Source organism: Meleagris gallopavo, chromosome 5 (genome assembly GCF_905368555.1).
Source record: "Meleagris gallopavo chromosome 5, MGAL_WU_HG_1.1, whole genome shotgun sequence".
Lineage (NCBI taxonomy): Eukaryota > Metazoa > Chordata > Aves > Galliformes > Phasianidae > Meleagris > Meleagris gallopavo.
Window position 1 is genome coordinate 27,787,431 of NC_139408.1, and position 20,777 is coordinate 27,808,207.

A 20,777-nucleotide genomic window follows, 5' to 3' on the forward strand; every position below is an offset into this window, starting at 1 on the left:
CCCACCGCCGCTCCGACGGACGCCGCCACGCTCCGCGCCCGACGCGAACCGCTCTGCCGCCTTCCCTCACGCCGAGCCCGCGGACACCGCCGCCGCGGGGGAGGCTGCCGGGGGCGGGGCGGAGCATCCTCAACCCTCCAATGGTAGCGGCAGCGGGTCATGACGGACAGATAAGACGAGCAATGAGCGGGGCGCCGTCGCCGGGAGACGGCCAATGAGAGTCGGGCGGGGGCGGGCGAGCGGCTCGGCTCGTCCCCGTGGCTGAAGCTGAGGGGAGGGAGCGGGCGCCGCCGCCGCCTGCTCGGGGTGAGCGGCCGCGGGCCGGGCACAGCGGGCAGCACCGGCACAGGACGGGGTGAGCGTGCGTGTGCGTGCGGATAGCCGGACGGACGAACGGACAGATCAGACAAACAGGGCGCCGCCATGGATCATCACTACGACCCGCAGCAGACCAACGATTACATGCAGCCGGAGGAGGACTGGGACCGGGACCTGCTCCTCGACCCGGCTTGGGAGAAGCAGCAGCGGAAGGTGCGCGGCGCGCGGGCCCCTTAGCGCGGCAGGGCGGGCAGGTGCCGAGCGGGGCGGCCTCGTGCTCCCCCAGCACCCCCCCGCCTCGGGCGGGCCGGGGCCGCAGGTGTGCCCTGGGGCGGCCCGGAGCGGCCCGGGGCCGGGAGGGGCGGCGGCGGCGGGGCGGCCGCTCCCGGGCGGCTCCGGCGGCAGGAGGGTGCCTCGCCGCCCGTTTGAATGGTGTGGGGTAGGGCAGGGCTTGCGCGGAGCTCATGTCCAAAAATGGTAACATTCGGCCTTTTTTTTTTTTTTTAAACTTGCGGGTGGTGGTGGGGAGGGAGCTCGGCGGAGTTGCAGCCTCGCTCCTTTCCCTCGTTATTTTATCCTTCCCCCTCCTCTGAGCCCGAAGCATCCCGCGTTAGACCGCTCGGGAATATCCCGAGCCCCGAAACGTTTCCGCCGCAGCCGCTCCGTCGGGCAGCGGTCCAGCAGCACCGTACTCGGAACGGAGCCCGGCCGCGGCGGGGGCATCTGGGGCGGCCGCGCTGCTCCCGGCCGTCCGGGATCCAGGTGTGCGCCCCGAGCCCCGCACCGCCCTGCTGGGGACACGGAGCGCTCGGGAGTGAGTGAAATACTACGGTTGTGCTCCTGGAAGGAGCTGGGAGCGAGCGGAGAGGAGGGACTGCCGCTGAGAGGGCTCTTCTTCTCTGGCACCTCTCCTTCCCATTCTCCAGCACGCTTCTCGGTTTTCAGACCGAGGATTTTCAGGTTCTCCTGTCTATAGCCACCAAAACTGCTGCTGGGAAGGCTTTCCCCCGGAGCCCGATGAGTTAATTGGAGGGGAGAGGCATAGAGTTACTGTCAGCAGTTTCCTCGCTTGGGGAGATTTGCACGGTGAGGGGAGACAGCATAAGAATAAAACACACGAATAAAACATAAGAACGAGGGTGTTTAATGGAGAAAGAGCTCATAGTGCGTGAGCTTACGTTTCAACGAAGAAGAAAGAGAGGAATGCAGTCTCTGTCGGGTGTAAGCACTGGGTGGCTCATCTGCCAAGCTGGCTCTGCCCCTTTTGGGAAGGAAGTTCTTTCCTTTCCAAGAAAACTGCCTGACCACAGCCCATATTTCTAGTCCTGCCAGTGACCTGTATCTCTAGCTGCCCCCGTGTCTGGCCCATATGCAGCTGGGAGCAGCTCATAAGGCCCGGGTCAGGACGGGCGGTTGTTTATCACAGCTTGAGAGGGAAAATGGGTGTCATACAGTAGGGCTTTCCCCTTCGTGGGGTGGTGAGGGCGGTGAGAGTATTCTATGTGGAGAGGGACACTGATGTGATTGTTGGAAGCAGGTGTCAAACCTCTGGTCCCAAAACACAAGTGGTACGTGCCTCAAAGGCCGTGTTTTCTTTAAATTCCCTCCTTCCAGGAGATGTTCAGTCCTCTTGATCCTATCACAAGAGGGGGACAGAGAGCCACTGTATTAACCTGGGTTACTTGTGCAGAGGGGAAAAGCCAGGGGAGACTTTGAAGGTATTCACGTGTGTACTCTGAAATAATCCAAGCCAGTTTCTTTTGGTGGTCATCTGCTGCCAGTGAACATGGTGGGCAGACTGTCGTTCTCTGGCTTGTTGAACACTGTTTCTTTCACAATGTGGTCACTGGGATGTTTCTCCCTTTGAAGTTGTTCTGTGGTGGATGCAAATCTGTAGCTTGGTCATGGCCCATCCCTCCAGTGCCTGTGGGTAGGAAGGTGGGGTCTGGCTGGACAGCACTTCCTTCTAAGGGGCCGCTGATGGGGCTGCAGCCTGGGCAGGCTGTGTAGGTGTTGAAGGTGTCCTGCTCCTCTTCTCTGGATGCAACTAAAAGCTCTGCTGGGGCCTTGGCGTTTGCCTCCTTCTGAGGATGGGGAGCTAACAATACATACCGGGCGCAGTGCAGTGTAGTAATGCTGCTCGCCAACAAAATTAAATTGCTGCAGTAATTATGGTTAAATGTTTGTTTCTACGCTTGTGATGGATGGCTTACCAAAGGGAACTGTAGAGATCTGTGCCTCCCAAGTGTTCTGTTGGCTCTCTCTGGCTGTCTTGGGCTGTTCTAATAGGCTGATGTGTGTCATAGGTTCTTTCCCATCCAAAGAACAGCTAGAGAAATTTTAAAAGCCTGCCTGTCTGAAATAAAAGAGCAGTGAGTTTCGAGAAGAAAATTGCTTTGTAAGTGTGTGAGATACTGTTTTGTGAGCTTAATTCTGCTGTTTATGAGTCTTGTAGTTAGATGGGGTTTTTCTGCCCACATAAATAGGTGTTTGGACAATAAGTTCTTAGAAATTGCTGTGCCTGCTTCAGCACTGCCATCAGTCAATGGCTTGTATAGATGGGAGAACGCTGATGTTTCACTGCCTGCATGCAGAAGACCAGGACTTCCCTATGAGTGAGGCTCTGTTTCCTATCTTAAAAATAATAGACTCCAAAACTTCCTTACTGGGAAAGAGATATGAGGAAATCTGTCTGTGCAGGGATTTAAGTTCTCTCAAATTATAATATTATAATTTTTACATATATGTAATATTAGGATTTCACCGATGCCACCCAGTGAGTGGCATCTGAAACTTTGGTGCTTAGAAACTGTCTGGGAGCAGAGGTAATACCTCCAAAGTGGTGGCACTTCTGGTCCGCCAGAGAACAGATGTCTGTGGGAAGCAGCTGAGCTTTGCTGCCTGTCTCAGGCCAGCCAGTCACGTCCCAGGTTGGTGAGGCCCTGCAGGCTGGGGATCGCTGCTGCTGTGCAACCCTGTCTGCCTTGTGCAGCTGGGATCAATTGAGCTTGGGAAGCAGACAGGCTGGGGATGTTACTCAGAGAAGAATTGAATATGTCTCCCTGTCCCTCAGCCTTATAGGCTCAGTGGAGCCTCGTGGCAGGCCTCAGAAGCAGGAAGAACTGCTGATACGTGTTTTAGTACTGTGCTCAACAGGAACATTATGCTGCAAGTAGGATGAGTTTCTGAGCTCTCAGTAGCTTCACAGCCTGCCCTGAGGGATGGGTACAGCAGCCTTGGCTGTCTGGGGTAGTGCTTGAAATATGGAGGGGGTGATGCTAGTGGTGCTGGGACCTAGTGTCTGGGGTTTCACAGTGCTGGAGAGACTCCTGGTTCTGCTGTGCACTTGTTTTGTGGACTTGGCTGCTTAGGATACACCCTGTGTAGGGTTTCTTTTAAAATGTGACCTGAAATGACATGCCCAAATTGCAGAGCTGAGGGGGAAAAATCCCCTTTAAATGCTGAATTGCTTTTGACTTGACAGCTGCTGACTTGGCAATGTGAGTAGGAAGTAGTGTTTGTTTGCAGCGTGTAGAAGACAGCCATATACGACTTCAGTGCTGTAAGGAATGGTGGGAATGCTTTTCTTTAAAATACCAGTGAAAGAAACGTGCCTGCTCTGCCTTTGCAGGTTGGTGCTTCTGTGCCGATGTATCAGTAAATGATATTGTTGCTTGAGAGAGCTGGAGCCTTCAGATTCACACTGCTACTGAAGCAATGATAGCACAGTGGTGGGGAGCACCTCTTCTGCCCTCAAGGAGTGCTAAGTATAGTTATTCATGCAATTGCTGGAATTCGCCAAAGCAGATGACTATTTCCCAAACCTCTCTGTGTGAGATACACCCAAAGATGCACATGAGTAGAAAAACCTATGGCTCTCGTGGCCCTGCTGTGCCAGCGTGCAGCAGGTCTTGCTGCTCTTGCTATGATTTGAATTTTGCTGTGCTAATCGTCTCAGTGTCTGGTTGTTAAGGATAGAAAACGCTCGTTAAACATAGCCCAGGTCCCTGGTGGAGACACCCCACCTCCAGGCCTGCTCGTAACAGGCTCATACGAGTGTGACTAATAGCTGACAGAACATAGATGTTGCAGTTGCCTTGATTTGTGTCCTCCCTTCCAGACGGCCTGCTTGGAGCAGTGTGCTTGGATTTCTGGGCAGCTGTGGTTCTGCTGTGGACCCACATGGAGATGTGGTACCGCACATTGTCTGTTGCTTGCTAATATCCCTTTCAGTCCCACCACAGTTTCAGCAGTGAAATAAATACATATTGTTGATGAATATACAGCTCTGGTCCCTGGGCTCCCTCTGCGTGAGTGACGCTGATGATAATAGATGAGTCATGGCGAGAAATGGACCTCTGGTCTCTGAGGTGTGGATGTGCTGTAGGAAGGCTGGCCCTGATGCACATAGGGATTCTCCGTGCCTTCTTTAGCACAGACTGATACCAGTGCGGAAGCAGAATGGCAGAATGTTTAAGGCTGCTCTCTCAGCTGCTGTTTTACAGTCATACAGGCAGGCAATATAGGTCACTAGATATCTGTTATCTTTCAGATCAAGCTTTTGCTGTTTAACATAGGTAGCTTGTTGCCAAATACTTGCTCTTAAAACACAAAGCTCAGAATTTGCTGTAGGGGGTCTCTGCAAATATCTGGCTCTTCAGATCAGCTGCTTTGCCCTGAGTGTGGGAGCTGCCTCCTGCTCTCTGTGATCAGGTTTCGTCAGGAAGTGAGGTTTGTGGGTTTTTGACAAGAACGTTATTATTCATCATCGCCTCCTGACGCATGAGGGATGCAGGCTTTGCAGTGACTTACCTATTTGGTATCTCTGTAAGGGAAAAACTGGGGAGCAAACAGGCATGGGTTAAAAAGAAGACTGCGGGTTCTTTGATCCCAAAGAGCCGCAGGTGTGCAGAAATGCTCACCAAACTGGATTGAACTGCTCGTACTCCTTATCCTCTAGGGAAGGGTGAAATACCTCAAAGGCATCCAGCTACCATCATGTAAAATGTGTCTGTCTGAGGAACTTCTTGCTGACTGCTTCAGGTCATGGGTTTAAATTCTTGTGCCTGTGATTTGGAGATGAGGCTGTTGGTGCAAAGCCTGAGGTGCTGACGTTGTCCTCCTCCTTGACCACTTGTGCTGCTGCCTGCTGTAGCTTGAGGCATCTGCTCTGCTAGCCTGCCACAGAGACTGTCTTTAAGCAGGAACTTCCGTTTTCTTGGCTGTCCGGAACTTCATTTTTCTTGGCTGTCTGGTGAGAGCTTGTCCCTTTAGAAGGAAATGGGTGCTTCTGTGTGGGGTGGCGTTCCCTTGCTATGAAAATCAAGTGTAGTTGTAAGAATGTGCATCAGTGAATCTGCTCAGTAAGTGTTTGGCTTTCATGAGCTCTCACATCACTTTCTCAGAAGCCCCAGGTGAATGCTGCCTGCTCTTAGCAATGCTGAAGTGACCACCATCCATCTTAAGGAGCCCCAGTTGCTCCTTGGGATTTTGCTCTTTGCATGTGAGATGCGATTTCACAGCCCACCACGTCCTACGTATTTCAAACAGGAGGAGTGGCAGCATTTGGTCAGCCCTCTCAGCCAGGCTCTAAGCCTCAGTGCTTTTCTCTGCAGCCTCCTTGGGACCTACTTAAGACTTTGGACTGGAGTTCTTAAGGCTGGCACAAATAGAGGTGACAGAGAAGGTGAAACTTAGCATGAGGTGCAAAGGAGGACGACTGAAAGTGCTTCCAGCTGCCTGTGCATTATCACTGCTGTCTCTGACACCTCAGCCCTTCCCTGGGGCACAGTTGTGCTAGCAGGGGATGGCTATGCTCCTGCTCATGGTAAGGCACAGAAAGCAGTTGCTGTGGAAAAGACACTGGAACTCTGTCTGGGGAAACCCTGGGGAGCTGCTAAAGTACAGCAAATAGAGTAGAGTGGACTTATAATGTATTCACCCCAGGGCTTGTTGGATACATTGCTATGATTTCTAGTGGCATTTAGTACAGTCCAAGCAGTGGTGTCAGAGAGGGAGGATGTGAAATAGAGTGTAACAGAACTTACTCTACTTTTTTGTATTAAAAAAACTGATTTCTTGCCACATGTGGCTATTAGAAATGTGATGATTACCATAAGGAATATGCTTAGCATGACTTCTACAAATCCTGTCTGCAATGTAAAGGCGTCCCCTCTCTCAAAACTGTAGCTGATTTCTGTAAAGGGGGAAGCTTGGATGTAGTGTGCTTGGCAGCTGCTCAGTGGAAAAACTGTGATCTTAACAAGAAACACCTCTAAGAAGAGATGACTCTGAGCCTAAGATTTGCTCTGTTTCTGGGATACTGGGGCTGAAGAATGTTACACAGAACTTGGATCTGTTGGGTGAATTGGTGCAGAGTATGAGATAGGTTTGTCAGCAGCAGGACCTTCAGTCTGACACATGTCGTATCACACAGTCTGTGTTACCTACATCTGCGGGACTGTACAGCGCTGCATTTTGACCTCTCCTGTACTGTACATCAGTCTTGCCTGGTTCTGAACAGTCACCCAGATCTTTGAGGCACAACTGATGAATTTGTGGGCCAACCCCCAAAATACTAAAGTGAGTAGCATTAATATGATTAATATATGAGCTAGCTTCCTGTTCTCCGCTGTCATCTTCCCTGCTGTCATTCCTCAGTGCATCAGAGCAAGAACTTGGCCAATAGGATGTTTGTGGTATGGCCTGGTGCCAGTTTAACCTCTTAGCACCCTATCGGACAGTAAAGCAGAACCATTTTGTTCCTACTTTGGTTTCCTGTTGTTGTGTCCTTCCTACTCAACTGGCAATGCATGCATTCTACTGGTAAGGCCTGTGTCAGGCCTTTGCAAGGCAGCCCTTGTGCCAGTGTTGCAGCTGACCTGGTACTTTCACCTGCAGTCATTCACTCTTCTGTATAACACATACTGGTTATTGCTGGTTTGGAAGCACTACAGCATGATCAAGGCTGTGCAGAGACTTCCTTTGCTGTCAGTACACTGAAACAGCTTCCAGTGACAGGACCGGGTTATGCATGATTGAACAGTAAGGATTTTGGTCTCTCATTCAGATAGCTTATTGTTGTTCTATCTATGTGGACTGAAAGCCTCCTGGAAATAAGTTCATCCCTGTGGTGTGGCCTTTCCATTGCACTGGATTTGAAATTCTGCTGTGAGTGGGATGTGCTGGTGGGTGAAAAGGCCATGCCTTGCCTATGAACACTCACTACAGTGGACTGACACAAGTCTCCCTATGTCTCCTGTTGTTCACGTTGGAGTGATTTCAAGTCAACCTTTGAATGCTAGAGATCCAGCACTTCTGGGCAGTCTTATGGGAGCGTGACAATGTGGATAGTTTGTAGGCAGATGGTGCTGCAGGGGAAACTTCAACGACTTGTTCCCTGTCCTCCTGGATGGCCTATGCGATCAGCGAGAAGGCAGGATGAATTATACCAGCTAGCTGCTGCTTTAGCTGTTGGTTTCACTATACAGCCATATCATAGCTGAGTGGTGCTGCTGGGTGAGGAGGGACTCAAGACAGTGAGAGAAGTTGGCCTGGAAATGTAATCTAAGCCCTCACAGCTGATGGTGGGTGGTTGTTGAGCAGAAAGGCCTGGTTCTGAGAGTCACTGCTGTCTTTCAGGTTGGCACAACCAGGCTCTGCTTGCACATCCCATGCTTGGCCCCCATTTTTAAGGGGACTCTTGCAAAATCTTTCATCTCTGTGCCAAGCAGCATCCTGTGGATGGGCTGTTTGTTCCACTCCTTTCATGAACTGAATGCTGGATTGCTGCTGTGCTGGAGAGTTTTTGCACAGAAAATTCATGCTTCCTTTTACAATTCTGAGGACAACTCTCCCTCCCTTCCTACAGAGGTGCTGATCCATGGCCAGTTGGCAGCTGAGGAAGGACTCTGGTTTTCCATGGTCTTTGCATCAGGCAGTCAGGGCACTTGTGGCTGCTCCCTGCAGTGTATGCTGCCGAGCAGTAACTTGCTGCTGCTGTAAATGGAAGTTGTGCTGTTACATCCTTGCTCCAGGAGCTCGCCTGTAAAGGCCTCCAAGAGATGAGGCAGAGAGAGATCCATGTATGGTGTCTGCACCCAGCAGAGCAGTTTTCTTCATCATGGAAAGTGATGTGCCTGCCCAGGGCTGAGATCCCTGGCTGGGCTCCTGCACTCTGTAGTGGCAGTTTCTTCTGCTGCACGGCATGCTTACCTGCCATCCCCTTTGGGTATTTTAACATAGCCCTCAGTAAATCTGCTTGTTACATGTCCCCAAGAAAACTTGAAAAAAAACCTTAAATAAAAAAAAAAAACTGCCATAAAAAAGCAAATAAGTGTATTTCTCAACTGAACAATGTAAAAGAAAAGGCACTTTGTTTATAGCTGCTTAGACCTTGGCTGTGCCAGGTTTTATCACAACGGAAAATACTTAATTTCCGTAGGAAAATTTTGATTGCAGCCAAAAGCAGTTGCAGCTCTTTAAATGTGTTCATGCTTCCAGGTGAGTTTTCTACATGTTTTATCTGGTTTGGGAGATGAGATGTCTGAGGAAGGAAGGGAGTGTGGCAGCCCTGCTGCAGGAGTGCAGTGGGCAGAAGGATGCAGGAACACACTTGTTTGAGCCCTCACCTTCCCTCTGATTTTGCCTATGGAAGAAAGAGCATCTGTGCAGGAAGCATCATTCTTGGTTGCACGTAGCCTTACACCACATCACAGGCAGTGGTGTGCCTGTTCACTGTGTGCCCTCTAACAGTGCTGCTCACACGTGGCTGCTCTGTATGGAGCGGGCTGGCTGCAGGCAGCGCAGGGGTTATGTTCATCAACACTCACCAGCTTGCCACCAAATGGCCAGTGCATGGAAACCTGCTGTTTCCTTGGGCTTTGTTGGGCCACTGGGGAATGCTGGTCAGGGATGAGACTATTTCCAGCTGTGGGGAGCCAAGTGTGAACTCACCCTGGGCAGGATGCCCAGCTCTGCTGTTTGTTCTTGCCAGAAATCCTCACCCTCTGGCCCGCAACACCAAACCAAGTTTCTGCCAGTACTCAGCCAGAGATCTCAGCGAGGAGGAGGAGACCAAGCAGTAGGCAGGAGGGTGCTGGGGAGACACTCGGGGTGGGTGGCAGCATTGGAGGTGGCTGTGGGTGACACAATGGCCTGCTCTGCCTGAGCTGGGTAGAGAGGGGACAACAGTGGTGAGGACAGACGGGGTCGGCTCTCACTGGGCAAGACCTGTGCCTTGTATGAACTTTTAGGAACTGAAGGGATGAAGGAATTAATGTGGTCCTTCTAGCGCTGGCAAAAATCACTAGGGAAAGGAGATTTCTAGCTGCTGTTTCTGATGAATGCTTCTGGCTCCTGATACTGTGGGTGTTTGCATCCGGCTGCTTGGTTGAAGCTATTGGGCCTCTGCTAAAGAGTATCTAAAGTGTCTGTAGTCACAGTGCTGCATGCTGAAACAAAGCATCACAGGCATGGTACTCTCAGCAGGCAGCATGCGCACGCCTGTCTGCAGGCTTCTGGGCCTGCTCACTTGGAGGCACTGAAGCTTGTGGAAGCAGCGAATGAGCAGGGGACTGTCTGTTTCTGTGAGTACACCTCCTGCAACACTAATAATTTTAGTGCACCAGCCTATCATTTAGTGACATGTTACACCATGCCTTGCTGTTGGAGCCTGTTGCAAATGGCCTGACCCAGCCAGCTCTTAAAGCATGGGTGGACTGCTGAAATCTGACAGAAGCTTTCAGCCCAGACCCTGAGCAATATTTCCCTCCTCCTCCTATAATGTCTTGTTTCTTTAAAGCTGTTAACTGTCCATAATCCAATCGTTACTAATGTAATTAGTGAACTGCTTACAGTAAGTAAAACACTTGAAGCCTAATACCTTCTGCAGCTTGTAGAGCTTGGAACAACTTTTGCCTCCTGTGCTGTGAGAGGCAATGACCACTGAAGGTCTGGGAAGGGGTGGGGGAGTGCCGGCGTGAACCCGGTGCTATGGGTTTCTCACACTGGTGGGAGCTCAGGCCCCCATGCAGGTGAACCAGCAAGCCCTCAAGGTTGCTTTGGCTGAAGCTGGGAATGCTTTGAGGCTTCTTGACTTACTGGGTCCTTGCTTAGCACCAACTGCTTGGCTCCTTGATCTGCCCAAAGCAGCACAGGGAGGCACGAGGCTCACTTCTGTCATGTGAGATGAATCTGGGCTTTGCACAGTGACTGCGGCTGGCACGTGGTGATCTGCTGCTCCTCTGTCAGCCAGGAGCCTTCTCATTACAAGTCCTGCCAAGGAGTGTGAGGCTGCTGGCAGTGGTGAAGGTGTAATAAGCAGAACTTAACGCTAGGCATTTTTTTTTTACCATTGAATAAACCAACCTTGCAGCAGACTCAATGCCTCCTCCAAGGCAAAGTAAAATACCTACTTACCCAGCTGCCAGCCATCAGCCGACAGGTTCACTGAGCTCAGCAGCTGAGCAGGGGATTCATTTGTAGTATTTGGCCTGAGATAAGGTCAGAAAAATGAAGTCTGTTCAGTGTGAAGGCAGAGTTTAAAAACAAACAATAAAAAAAAAATCATGTCGTAGTTTTCATTTTTGCTCTTCAGCCATCACCTTGCTGCTCTTCTGGGCTTTGTTCCTGCCTGGTGCTGGAGAGTTGAGGTACAACGAGATCCCAGTCTGCATCCTGGCTCCCAGCAGGTGAAAAGAACTGAGAAAAAACCTCTGTGAGTTCATGTTGCGTGCCATGGACTTAGCTTGGGAGGGTGACGTAGGTAACATTGGAGTTAGAGAGCTTTCTTCCGGGGTCTCAGGTGACAAAGACAGACGTGTTATCACCCCTCTAGATCTTCTGCATGCTGTCAACCTCTGGTGCTGCTGTCTGTGTATCTGCCTCACTGCCCCAGGAGTCTGCTGTTGTCACTGCGTTGTGGAATATTGATCTTGTGTTCATTGCCATGTGCTCAGGAAGACCTTTGGGATGGGCCCCAAGGCTGTAACCACGGTTGCTGGCTGCTGGCCTGAGCAGCAGTCTGCCTCTTTGTACTCCTGCCTCTGTGTCTGCATCTTCCTCCCAACAATTGCTGTGCTTGCTGGTAGCCTGTAAGGTATCTAAGGAAAGGGCTGTTCCTTTGCCCTCCTGTACCTTGCACTGCAGATCTCTAATGACTGAGCGTGGCTCCCAGACACTGCAAGGCTCCGAGAGCTGACAAGATAAGAATGGATTTTAAATGTTTTCCTAAAGCCACTTATATCAGTAATGGCAAATAAGTATCACAGAGAAGCAACTTTTGCTTACAACAACTCTCTTCAGTCAGATGAAAAAATATTCTTGATTCTTTCTGTTCTAGCACCATGCACTTAATTTTCTGTCTGGATTTGTTGTCTTTGGTTCTGGCTGTCTGCTGCTTTTCGTGTGCCACTCCAAAACTGCAAGTGGAGATGTGCCTCTCTCCATACCTTTCCAACTCAGCTAGGTTGTATAGGAGTATGCTGTAGCAAGTTGCTGGTGTGATATAGCCATAGAGCATACATTGAATGCACAGAAGTATACAGTTTTTTATTAAATTTAGCATTGAGTTGAAAGCCTCAGGTGGTATTCCTTCATATCTCTTTTTCTTCCTATATTTCTCAGTCCCAAATACTCCCTCCTCCTCTGTTCCCTCCCTTTTATTGCCCCACCTTAATTAACAGGAGCTGGAAAGGAAAATCTGTTCTTTTGCCTTACTCTGACATTTTACTGATGGACGCTTTATGCTTTAGGTTGAAGATTGTTGTTCTGCTTAGGTAGGTTGCTGACTTTCATGGTCTGATACATTAACAAAATTATATGGTATTGGAATGCACTTTTGAAACTTTTTGTTAATAAGTTTTTTATAGTTATCTTCATCTCCTTCACTTAGATTTTTCTTCAGAGCTTAATTTGAAGTCTCTGGTTGGCAGCGAGCTCTGGCAGCCCCACACTAGGTGAGCCCTGCTTTGGTTCTGAGCAGAGCAGCTGCAGGCAGGCCTGAAGTAGGGGAGTGCATTCCATGAGCACATCCAGGGTGTGGGAGAGTGGGGTGTGGATTCTGTCTACGTGTCCTATCTGAAGAAACAGCTCTCCAGGAATGAGCAGGCACTGGGTACAGCACATGCTAAGAGCTGTCCTTTGGACAAGTGTGCCTCTGTGAATGTGCAGGCTGTCTGGACACTAGTGCAAAGCACGAGGTACTGACAAAGCATAGTTCTGCTTGTGTTCCCCTCTGACCTTCCCATATGATGGACTGGGAAGTCTCATTCTCCTATGACTTCTTCTCATGTGAATCCTTAACAAGATTTTCTAAGGGTGCTTATTTGTCATGAAACTGATGCGCTGCAACAACAGCTACCCTTCCAGTAGGAACAGTAACTGCAGTCTGTAAAGTGTGTTCTACATAGTCAGGAGGTGAGGTGAGGTATCTTCAAGTTAACAGTCTTTGATGATTCCAAAGACGTGACAAAATCTTAACAGTTTGCACCTCATTTATTTAACTTCTGCATATGCAAATATTGAGTGCTCTCAAAACTTGCTCGAGGCAGGACTCACTCCAGGTTCAGTTTTACAATTTTCAGTCCACCCTGAGTGTTCTTACCTATGTCAGCTGTTATCAGCTGGATGCAAATTGCTAAAGCCAACCATGGAACCAGTTCCTCAGCTATGTGGTATTTGGAGCTGGAGCAAACACAGAAGCTTCTGAATAGCTCTTATTATGTTGGAAGGCAAAGCAGCACATTCTCGCTCTTTAAGCCCTGCCCAAATTCCTTGAATTTTTACGGGTCCAGGTGATAGTTCTAGTCTGCATGCAAAAAGAGTAAACTGTCCACCAGCTCTCCCAAGGTAGGGATGCTGACTAAAGCCACCTGTAGCCATGCCATTTTTAACTGATTTTGCTGTGGAAGTAAGTATCAGTGGATCTGTGTTTTGACCATCACATTACCTGATTCCCCAAGCATTGGCCCTGGACTGGGGTTTGGCATCTGTCTCACTTTCAGTGTTCCTCTTTCTGGAAATGAGTGCCTAATCAAAGAAACACTTTGGAGCAGATGCTAATCTAGGAGAGAAGCTGCTTCTGCCATCTCTGTGGGAACATTAAGTGCCTCCTCTTAGGGCCCACAGAGCACGTCTGAGCTCTGCACTTCACACAGTTGAAGCTTTGAGGCAACAAAGCTTCCTTGCCAAGTCTGAAAGCTCAAAGCCCAGAGAATTTGCCATGCTGCTCTGCAGGATTCCAGGCTTCTTCCATGAGCAAGTACCGGTAGTCTGATCTCCATCTTTAAAGAGTGGCAAGGCTGCTATAGGAAGTTTGGGAGCAAAGGGCTGTGCCATAGGTTGACTCCTTCTGCTTTAGAGCTGTCACTTCCCTGTTGGGAGGATGCAGCAGGGCTGGCTACAGTGAGGTGAGTGGGAACCTCCTGCGGCAGCTGAAGCCAGACACGGTGTGCCTTCTGCCAGATGCTCGTGCAGTGGATGTGGGGCACTGGGCAGTGGCTGGTTCCTGCTGCAATGTGTGACAATTACTTGATTGCTCGCTGAAGAAAGGGCTAGGACAAGTGTGCCCTTGCACTTCAAGCCCACCCCCTGGCTATTCAGTGTGCTGGGATGGGATTATTTCTTCCTGGCCCGCAGACAAGATCAGCTTGAACCTCCTGCTGTGAAGCTGCACATAAACCGACGTTTTTCTTTGACGTGGTTGTGGCTGCTGCCCAGTCATGTGCTTGGGTAGAATGGGACAGCCACTGTGCAAAACTGGCTTCCAGGGGACTGGTTATGGTGGAAATCGCATTCATTCTTTGCACCCTTCCGTTGCATGAGCATGGCTTTCCAAAGGAGATGGCAGCAAGCACTGAGTTGAAGACAAAAGACCAGCCAGTCTGTGGAAATGAGGTTTTGCTGTTCCCACTGCAACTTTGTGCTGAAGTGCAGGTGCCAGCAGGAAGAGGGTTAAGTGCTCCTATCACATGGCGAGGTTGTGTTTACTGCATACTTCTCATAATCAGGGCTGGCATCCAAATCCGGAAGAAGATTAGCACTTAACCAGAGACCCTGAAACAATGTGTTTCATGCTGGTATTCCTGTGAAGCTGTGCGTTCTGCCATAAGCCCCCTCACAGAGACCTGTTCCTCTAGCAGCCTTCTGAGGAAGCTATGGGGAGAGCAGAAAATGGATGTTTTTAGGAACAAAGATTGGACTGGGCTGCATTCATCTTTGCTGCAAGCTTGAAGCCAGCGAGCCTTTGCCAGGAATTAACTTATTCCATAATAACCTGATCTCTTTCAAAAGATGTTCTGGGGAGTTCTGGCAGGCACAGTGGTCTTCTGGGATGAATGTCTGAGGTTGTTCAGGCATGACATGACTGGTTTGGGAAATGGGACTGTGCCTTATGGCCACAGGGTTTGTATAGGTGTCACTTGTACATTTGGCCAGTAGGTGAGCTCTGGGTTCCCACTGCATCAAGTGCTAGGTATGACTGTAAGCTGAGGCTACTGCTTATTAGACTGTAATTGTTGTATTTTTAATACTTATGGCTGTCTTAAATGAACTTTTCCATGTTGGTCCTGCTCTGAACTAGATTAATGCAGGAGAAACAGAAAGCCACTTGGACTTGTAGAAATAATCTCTAAATCTTCTAATTGACAGACTCATGGTGGGTATCTTACGGTACTAGTAAGATAGCTATTTATAGTCACTATTGCCTGATCTGTGGGATGATGTTTAGCTCTGGGATGAGTTTTTACTTTTTCTGAAACAAGCTTCAGAAATAAGCAACGTGCCTTGGCTCTTTGTTCCAGGGTGTCATTTGGCTTCCACGTGGTAACTAACACTGTTATCTCTCATCTGAATGCCACCTTCCCGCATGCACTTTGCCTCTCTCAGATGATTCCTTAGTGAAGAAAGCAGATGACAAACATCGTGACAGTGATGACTTATAGATTACACAGAAACTGTGCGTGCTGCCACTTAGCTCATCTATTCCTTGTCAAGTGCTTTTTTTTTCCCCAATGTAGTATGACGCAGGATCTGCTACTTTTATTATACCTACTGTATGTGTCCATGCATACATTGCAGTACTAATAATTTAGGTGTTACGTAGGTAAAGAATAAAATCCTGAGTGTCGCAGATCTGAAAAGAAGCTAAGGTGTGCCTTAAGTTGAGCAAGACTAAGCGGCCATGAATTTTACAATGTATCCGCAATCACCATGTATCAGTTGTGATAGTAAGCTGAATTGCAAATGTTTTGCTTAGCAACAGTTGCAAAGGAAAATTGTCAGGGAACAGTTAAGTCAGGAGTGAGTATGGAAGATGCTCCTTTTAAGTGATGAGCTGTACTCTGATGTGTTACTCTGACTAAATGATTTGGTATTTTCTTATGAGCAAGTAAGAATATGGGCACTTATGAATATGTATCAAAGCATAAACAATCGAATCCCCTAGTTGTATGAGGGCTCTTATGGCTTTGAGAGTTGTAGATACCTCTAGGCAGTTTCACAAAGGCTGCAGGGTCAGAGAGCTTTGCCTGTTATTAACTTCTATGGCCCCTCATTGGGGAGCAATGAAGAATTTGGGTGGCAATCTAGATGTCTGCTTTCACATGTCTCCTGCCTGTCCTTGGCACTGTGATCTTAACATGGGACTGTTGTATGAGCAGCAGCTAGGTATCAGGATACCAGTACTGCCAGGGTAAGAGTATTTTCATTAGGCGTTACTTATTCATGGGGGAAATGATTAAAGGCAAAAGAATCCTGCCTTGAATTGGCATGCAGGAGATGCATAGAGATCCTTTCTGCTGGGTTGTCTGTGGGAGAATTATTGGCACGTGCTTCATAGACTCTTATTATTGATGAGAAAATAGATGGAAGACTAAAAGATCTGTAAGGAAGAGTTGCCATATAGCTTTGTAGTGTCTGCCCAGACTGCTTGCCTGGCCTTGGGGTTAAGGTCTTGCTTTTCCTAGCAGCCCAGTGTTACAGCAAGGTGTCAGATCCTTTTGTTGCCCTTCTAGACCTGGCATCAGATGGGACCAGGGCACTTGCTGCTTCTTGAGTGCCTGCCCCAAGTGAAGCACTTGGGGGTCAGTGTTTTGTGGGAATGACACCATATCTTAGAGACCTTCCTCTTGAGCTGAGGGCTCACATGTTTGATCTCAAAGGGCCTAGGGGGAAATCCAGTTTTAGTAATGTATTATATCTTCTGAAGTTTTCTTCCCACCTGAGTTGAATATTTCTACAAGGCTTGTCCTTTGCAGAGGAGGGACACCAAAGAGGCGTCCCTCATCATGGTGGGTTGAGATAGTCCAATGAGCACTGGTGCCACTAGCTCTGCTTTGGAGTTTTGTCATTCAGGCTGCTCTGTATGTTTGTTTGTTTTTGTGATTCTTTAGCAGGAATCCTCATTTCTGCAAGCCACAGTAGCTCACAAACAAAAGTGGAGTCCCTGCTGCCTCACCTACCCTCAGCTGACATGTCTTACAGGCTTTTTCATTGTCGCTTTGTCTCTGTTCACCATGCAGGGAGCTTGGCAGGTACTGGGGCTGTGACAAGCTTCAGCAACCTCTCTGCTAATAAAGAAATCAGCTGAACCATGTCAGGAAGCATGGGTAGGAGTTTAGAGACTGGCTCTGGGAGCTGAGTTCCATGGACATGGACAAGCATCCTTCTCTCTGGCTCTTGGCGTTTTACTGAGTGGGTTCTTCTGGGAGCTTGCTCAGGAACAGAGACAGCAACTGAGAGAGCAGCTATAGGGAAAGCAACCTTATGGTGCTTGTGCAAGTCTTGTGGGAACTCCTTTCCTAGCACTGGTTGTAGAGAGCACCTCCTCCGCCTTAATGAGTTCAATTTCAGTCTACTGCCAGCACATTGCTTGGATCCACGCGCTTTTCCAAAATCGCCACAAATGAGACCTAAAACCGCCCGGAATTTTGTTATATCTCTGGCTTGAATAAAGCCTATACTACTTACTGAAGAAGCAGGGATGTTTGAAGAAATGTTGTTTGGATGTTGAAATGTTCATCTCAATGACTGCATGGGTTCAGAGCTTCTCTTGTCCCTGGGGAGGAAGATCCCATCCTACTGTGAGAGTCTGCTGCAGCAGCTTAGGACTCCTGATTTAGAGCAGGACCCTATTTCTTGATGGCTGACTCCTATTTTTACTTCAAATAATTTGTGCACCAGAACTGAGGCACCTGCAAGTGTTTCATGCATGACAGAAAACAAGATGAGCCCGTGTCCTGAGAAGTTTCTAGGTGCAATTGGTGGTTGCAGATACTTAAGTGCAAGCTAAAAGCCCTGGGCATCCTTGTGCTTTCTTCTGCCTGATGGACTAGATCACAGGTTGTTTCATGTGGTTGGGAGCAACAGCTGGGAGTTTCAAGAGCAGTATGTGCAGCTGGGGAGTTTATAGCTAGATAGTATCCAGTTCAGATGAGATCAGTGCTTACTAGAAAGACAAAAGCTAAGGAAGGATATGGGTTAAAGATATGATTGCATGCTTACTCAGTTTAGGCAAATAGAACGTTTTGATGGTTTGGTGTTTTTCATGCTCCATTTTATCAGGGCTGCTTTTTGAAGCAGTGCAGTTCTGTTATCCGCCCAAAATGACTGTATCTTTGTGAGAGTAGTTCAAAATTGTTGTATGTAAGCTCTGGTGAAAAAGCAGCCTATCCTTTGAATGGTTTCACTTCTGTATATGGCAGAAAGGCTGCTCCCCAAACAGTCCTCAAAGCTGTCCATGGCAGTTCTCCCCAGTAGTTAATGTGCAACCACTGTGTCCACAGAAAGTCTAGATTTAAACAATTATTTCTGTACCTTGACAATGTCTTTTTCGAGAGCAGCAAGGGAGGGGCAGGAAAAGGGTGATTTACTTTGTATTGCCTTAAAAAGGCAAACAAACCAACTGTAAGCCACATAGTATAGATCTGACCTTCACCTAAGTCAAACTCTACATAAAATCTGCCACGGATGTATGGAACATCGTTCCATCATTCTGCTCTTTCCTACTGAACTGTAAAGCAGAAGTAAATTGAACATCTCAGATGATTTAAGGAGTTTGCTTACAAAAATGCTTTGTTCTCACTCCCTCACTGTGCAGGCTCAGGACCTTGCTGTGCTCATGTGCAGGCGAGCACAGAGCAGAGCTGTTACTCCACTATCTGTAATTATTTTTCATGCCATTCCTTCACCTTTCCTAGCAGCTTTACATTTAGGATATTGCTTTGCCTTAAGGAGGTGAATTGATGAGGGCTCTTAACAGTTTTGTCCCTGTTCCTTTTGGGTTAATTCAGGATCCAGTTAGACATTTGAGTAGTTCCTTGGAATTTTATCACCAGTGTCTTGTTTGTCGTTGTTACTCACCTATATGATTAAATCTAGTTCTTCACAGCTAGGCTCTATAAACAGGAATGTGTGATTGTTCTATTTTTCCTAATAATTAAATTATACTTGGCATGAAATGTAGGTAATGCTCTGCTCTGTGATGGAGGCCTTTTTATGCCTTCATTTTCTCTCTCTTGTTTAGCTAGTTTATAATCCAGGAGAGAACATCTCTCTTACTGTAAACATGACTGTTTACTTTTGAAGTGTCGACGATGATACGATTCAACAAAGTCAGGGAAAACAAGCAACAAAGAGAGGTGCTGTCTGTACGCTGGCTGCTATGGGAGTGGCAGGATGAGGAAGGCAAAGAGCTTTGCTCCTTATTAGGCATCGGAGAGCGCTCACCGCAGAGCCAAGCAGGAAGCCAGCTTCATTGGTTCCGTTGCTTGCTGAACAGTGTGTTATCAAAAATAAATAGGTTTGTGTTTGACTTTGGGGTGAGGTGTTTTCATGAAGAGACGAAACGAAGTAGCAATTTAATGCAACTATACATAAAAAAAGTGCATGCCAGCATTACTGTATCTACCAAGAATGGCATACTCCATTAAATTGCCAGTGGTTTGCTTATGAATTGCCAAGGGCAGCTGATGGTCAACAGTGCTAGGAGGCTAAGGCAACTTCCTGAAATATAACCAAAGCAGCTGTGGGCTTTGATAGTAACAGGGAAGGGGAACAGTGTGTATGATGTATGAATCCAGTGTCATTTTAGTGGTTAGCCGTGACCAATGACAGATAGGCACTTAAAGCATTTACAAAGAAGATGGTGTTGATGAATGCCCATTCCTGATGCAGTCAGATCAGCTGCGCTGTTGGAGATGAAATTGGTGATGCTGCAGGATCCCGTGGTCTCAAAAGGCAGCACCCCCGGGATGTCCTCCTCTACTGTCCTCTGCTGTGAAACATCCATGTTGGAGGGGATCTGCAGGGATCATCAAGCCCAAGGATCTGTAGGACCTTGGAAGCCTCATTGGCATTTGGGTTTCCATTACTCTTCTTGGAAAGAAGGCAAGGCCTGTGATGGGATGGATGCTGGTTCCAGTCACTGCTGGCCGGCTGGGATGGCTGCTGGGTTGCTCTTGGCATCACAACTAGGTTCTTGGTGGGACTTTGTTCATGTTGGCCAGGTAGAGTGCAGTTTTTAAAAGCTAGTTGCAGTTCTTTGACGTACAGGAGGTGGGAATTTAAGTTTCTGTGTTGACTCTACCACATCACTTGTCAGTAGACAAAGAGCTGGAGTAAGGTACACCTGAAGGACAGGAAAACTTTCCTAGTGCTCACACCTGGTTTGAACAAAGACTGAACCTGGAGGTGGAGCAGCTGAGGCTCAGGCACGTGCTTCTTGCTGCACCTCTCAGTGGGACGGCAGTGTTCCGCCACCAGGCGTGAATATGGGTTTGTTTTTTTTTTTTGTTGTTGTTGTTGTTTTGTTTGATTTTTGGAGCTTACCTTCTAGTTAAAGCATGAAAAACCCTTTGGGAAGCATCATTACCCAGTGTGCAATTACATGGCTGCTTGTGTGCTTCTGCTTGGCTGAGATGTATGACTGTGTGAGGCATCATTTATCCTTTATAGAACCTGGCTGAGCAGGTGGCTCTGTATCTATCCCTTTGTGTTTGCATTTGGAGCAATGATTTGCTCCACAACTTCACCTGCAGGACTTCCTTTGTGCCAGGAAAATGGCAGAGGAGTCAGGAGGGCTCTGCGCAGCAGCTGCAAAGCCTGGTCTCAGGCTCAGAGGCTTTGTGAGGACGTGTCCTTCCTGAAGTGGTCACAGCGTGGGGAGGGCTTCTAAGCCCAGAAGAATGGGACAGAGATGAAGAGAAGCGTGCAGGCCCTTTAAGAAGGAATTGGCAAAAGAAGAGCTCAGTATTTAAATTTAGTGCAGACGAAGAGGGAAAAAAATTCCCTGCAGCATCTGGTTTATATTAGTACTCTCTGCTTCAGTGGAGGATGTGTTTACTGTGAAGCTCTTGTGTGTGTAGTGGGGGGTGGGGGGGGAAGGAAGGGGGTTGCCCATGATGGTTGTTCTTAGGGGATGCTGAGCCCCTGCCATACCTTGCAGCTCCCATGCCTCCTCC

At 48.4% G+C, this 20,777-nt stretch overlaps 1 protein-coding gene across 7 annotated transcripts in view; it reads left to right on the forward strand.

The window, feature by feature from the left end:
* The first annotated feature begins 263 nt into the window (after positions 1-263).
* Positions 264-20,777, forward strand: part of ACTN1 (actinin alpha 1) — an 80,324-nt gene continuing 59,810 nt past the window's right edge. For 4 of the 7 annotated variants that reach the window (XM_085224964.1, XM_085224965.1, XM_085224966.1 and 1 more), the window contains exon 1: positions 264-531. In XM_085224964.1, the coding sequence (XP_085081090.1) occupies positions 424-531 (108 nt within the window). In that variant the 5' untranslated portion in view covers positions 264-423. The remainder of the gene's footprint in view (positions 532-20,777) is intronic. The other 3 variants (XM_085224969.1, XM_085224970.1, XM_085224967.1) reach the window with 2 other exon arrangements.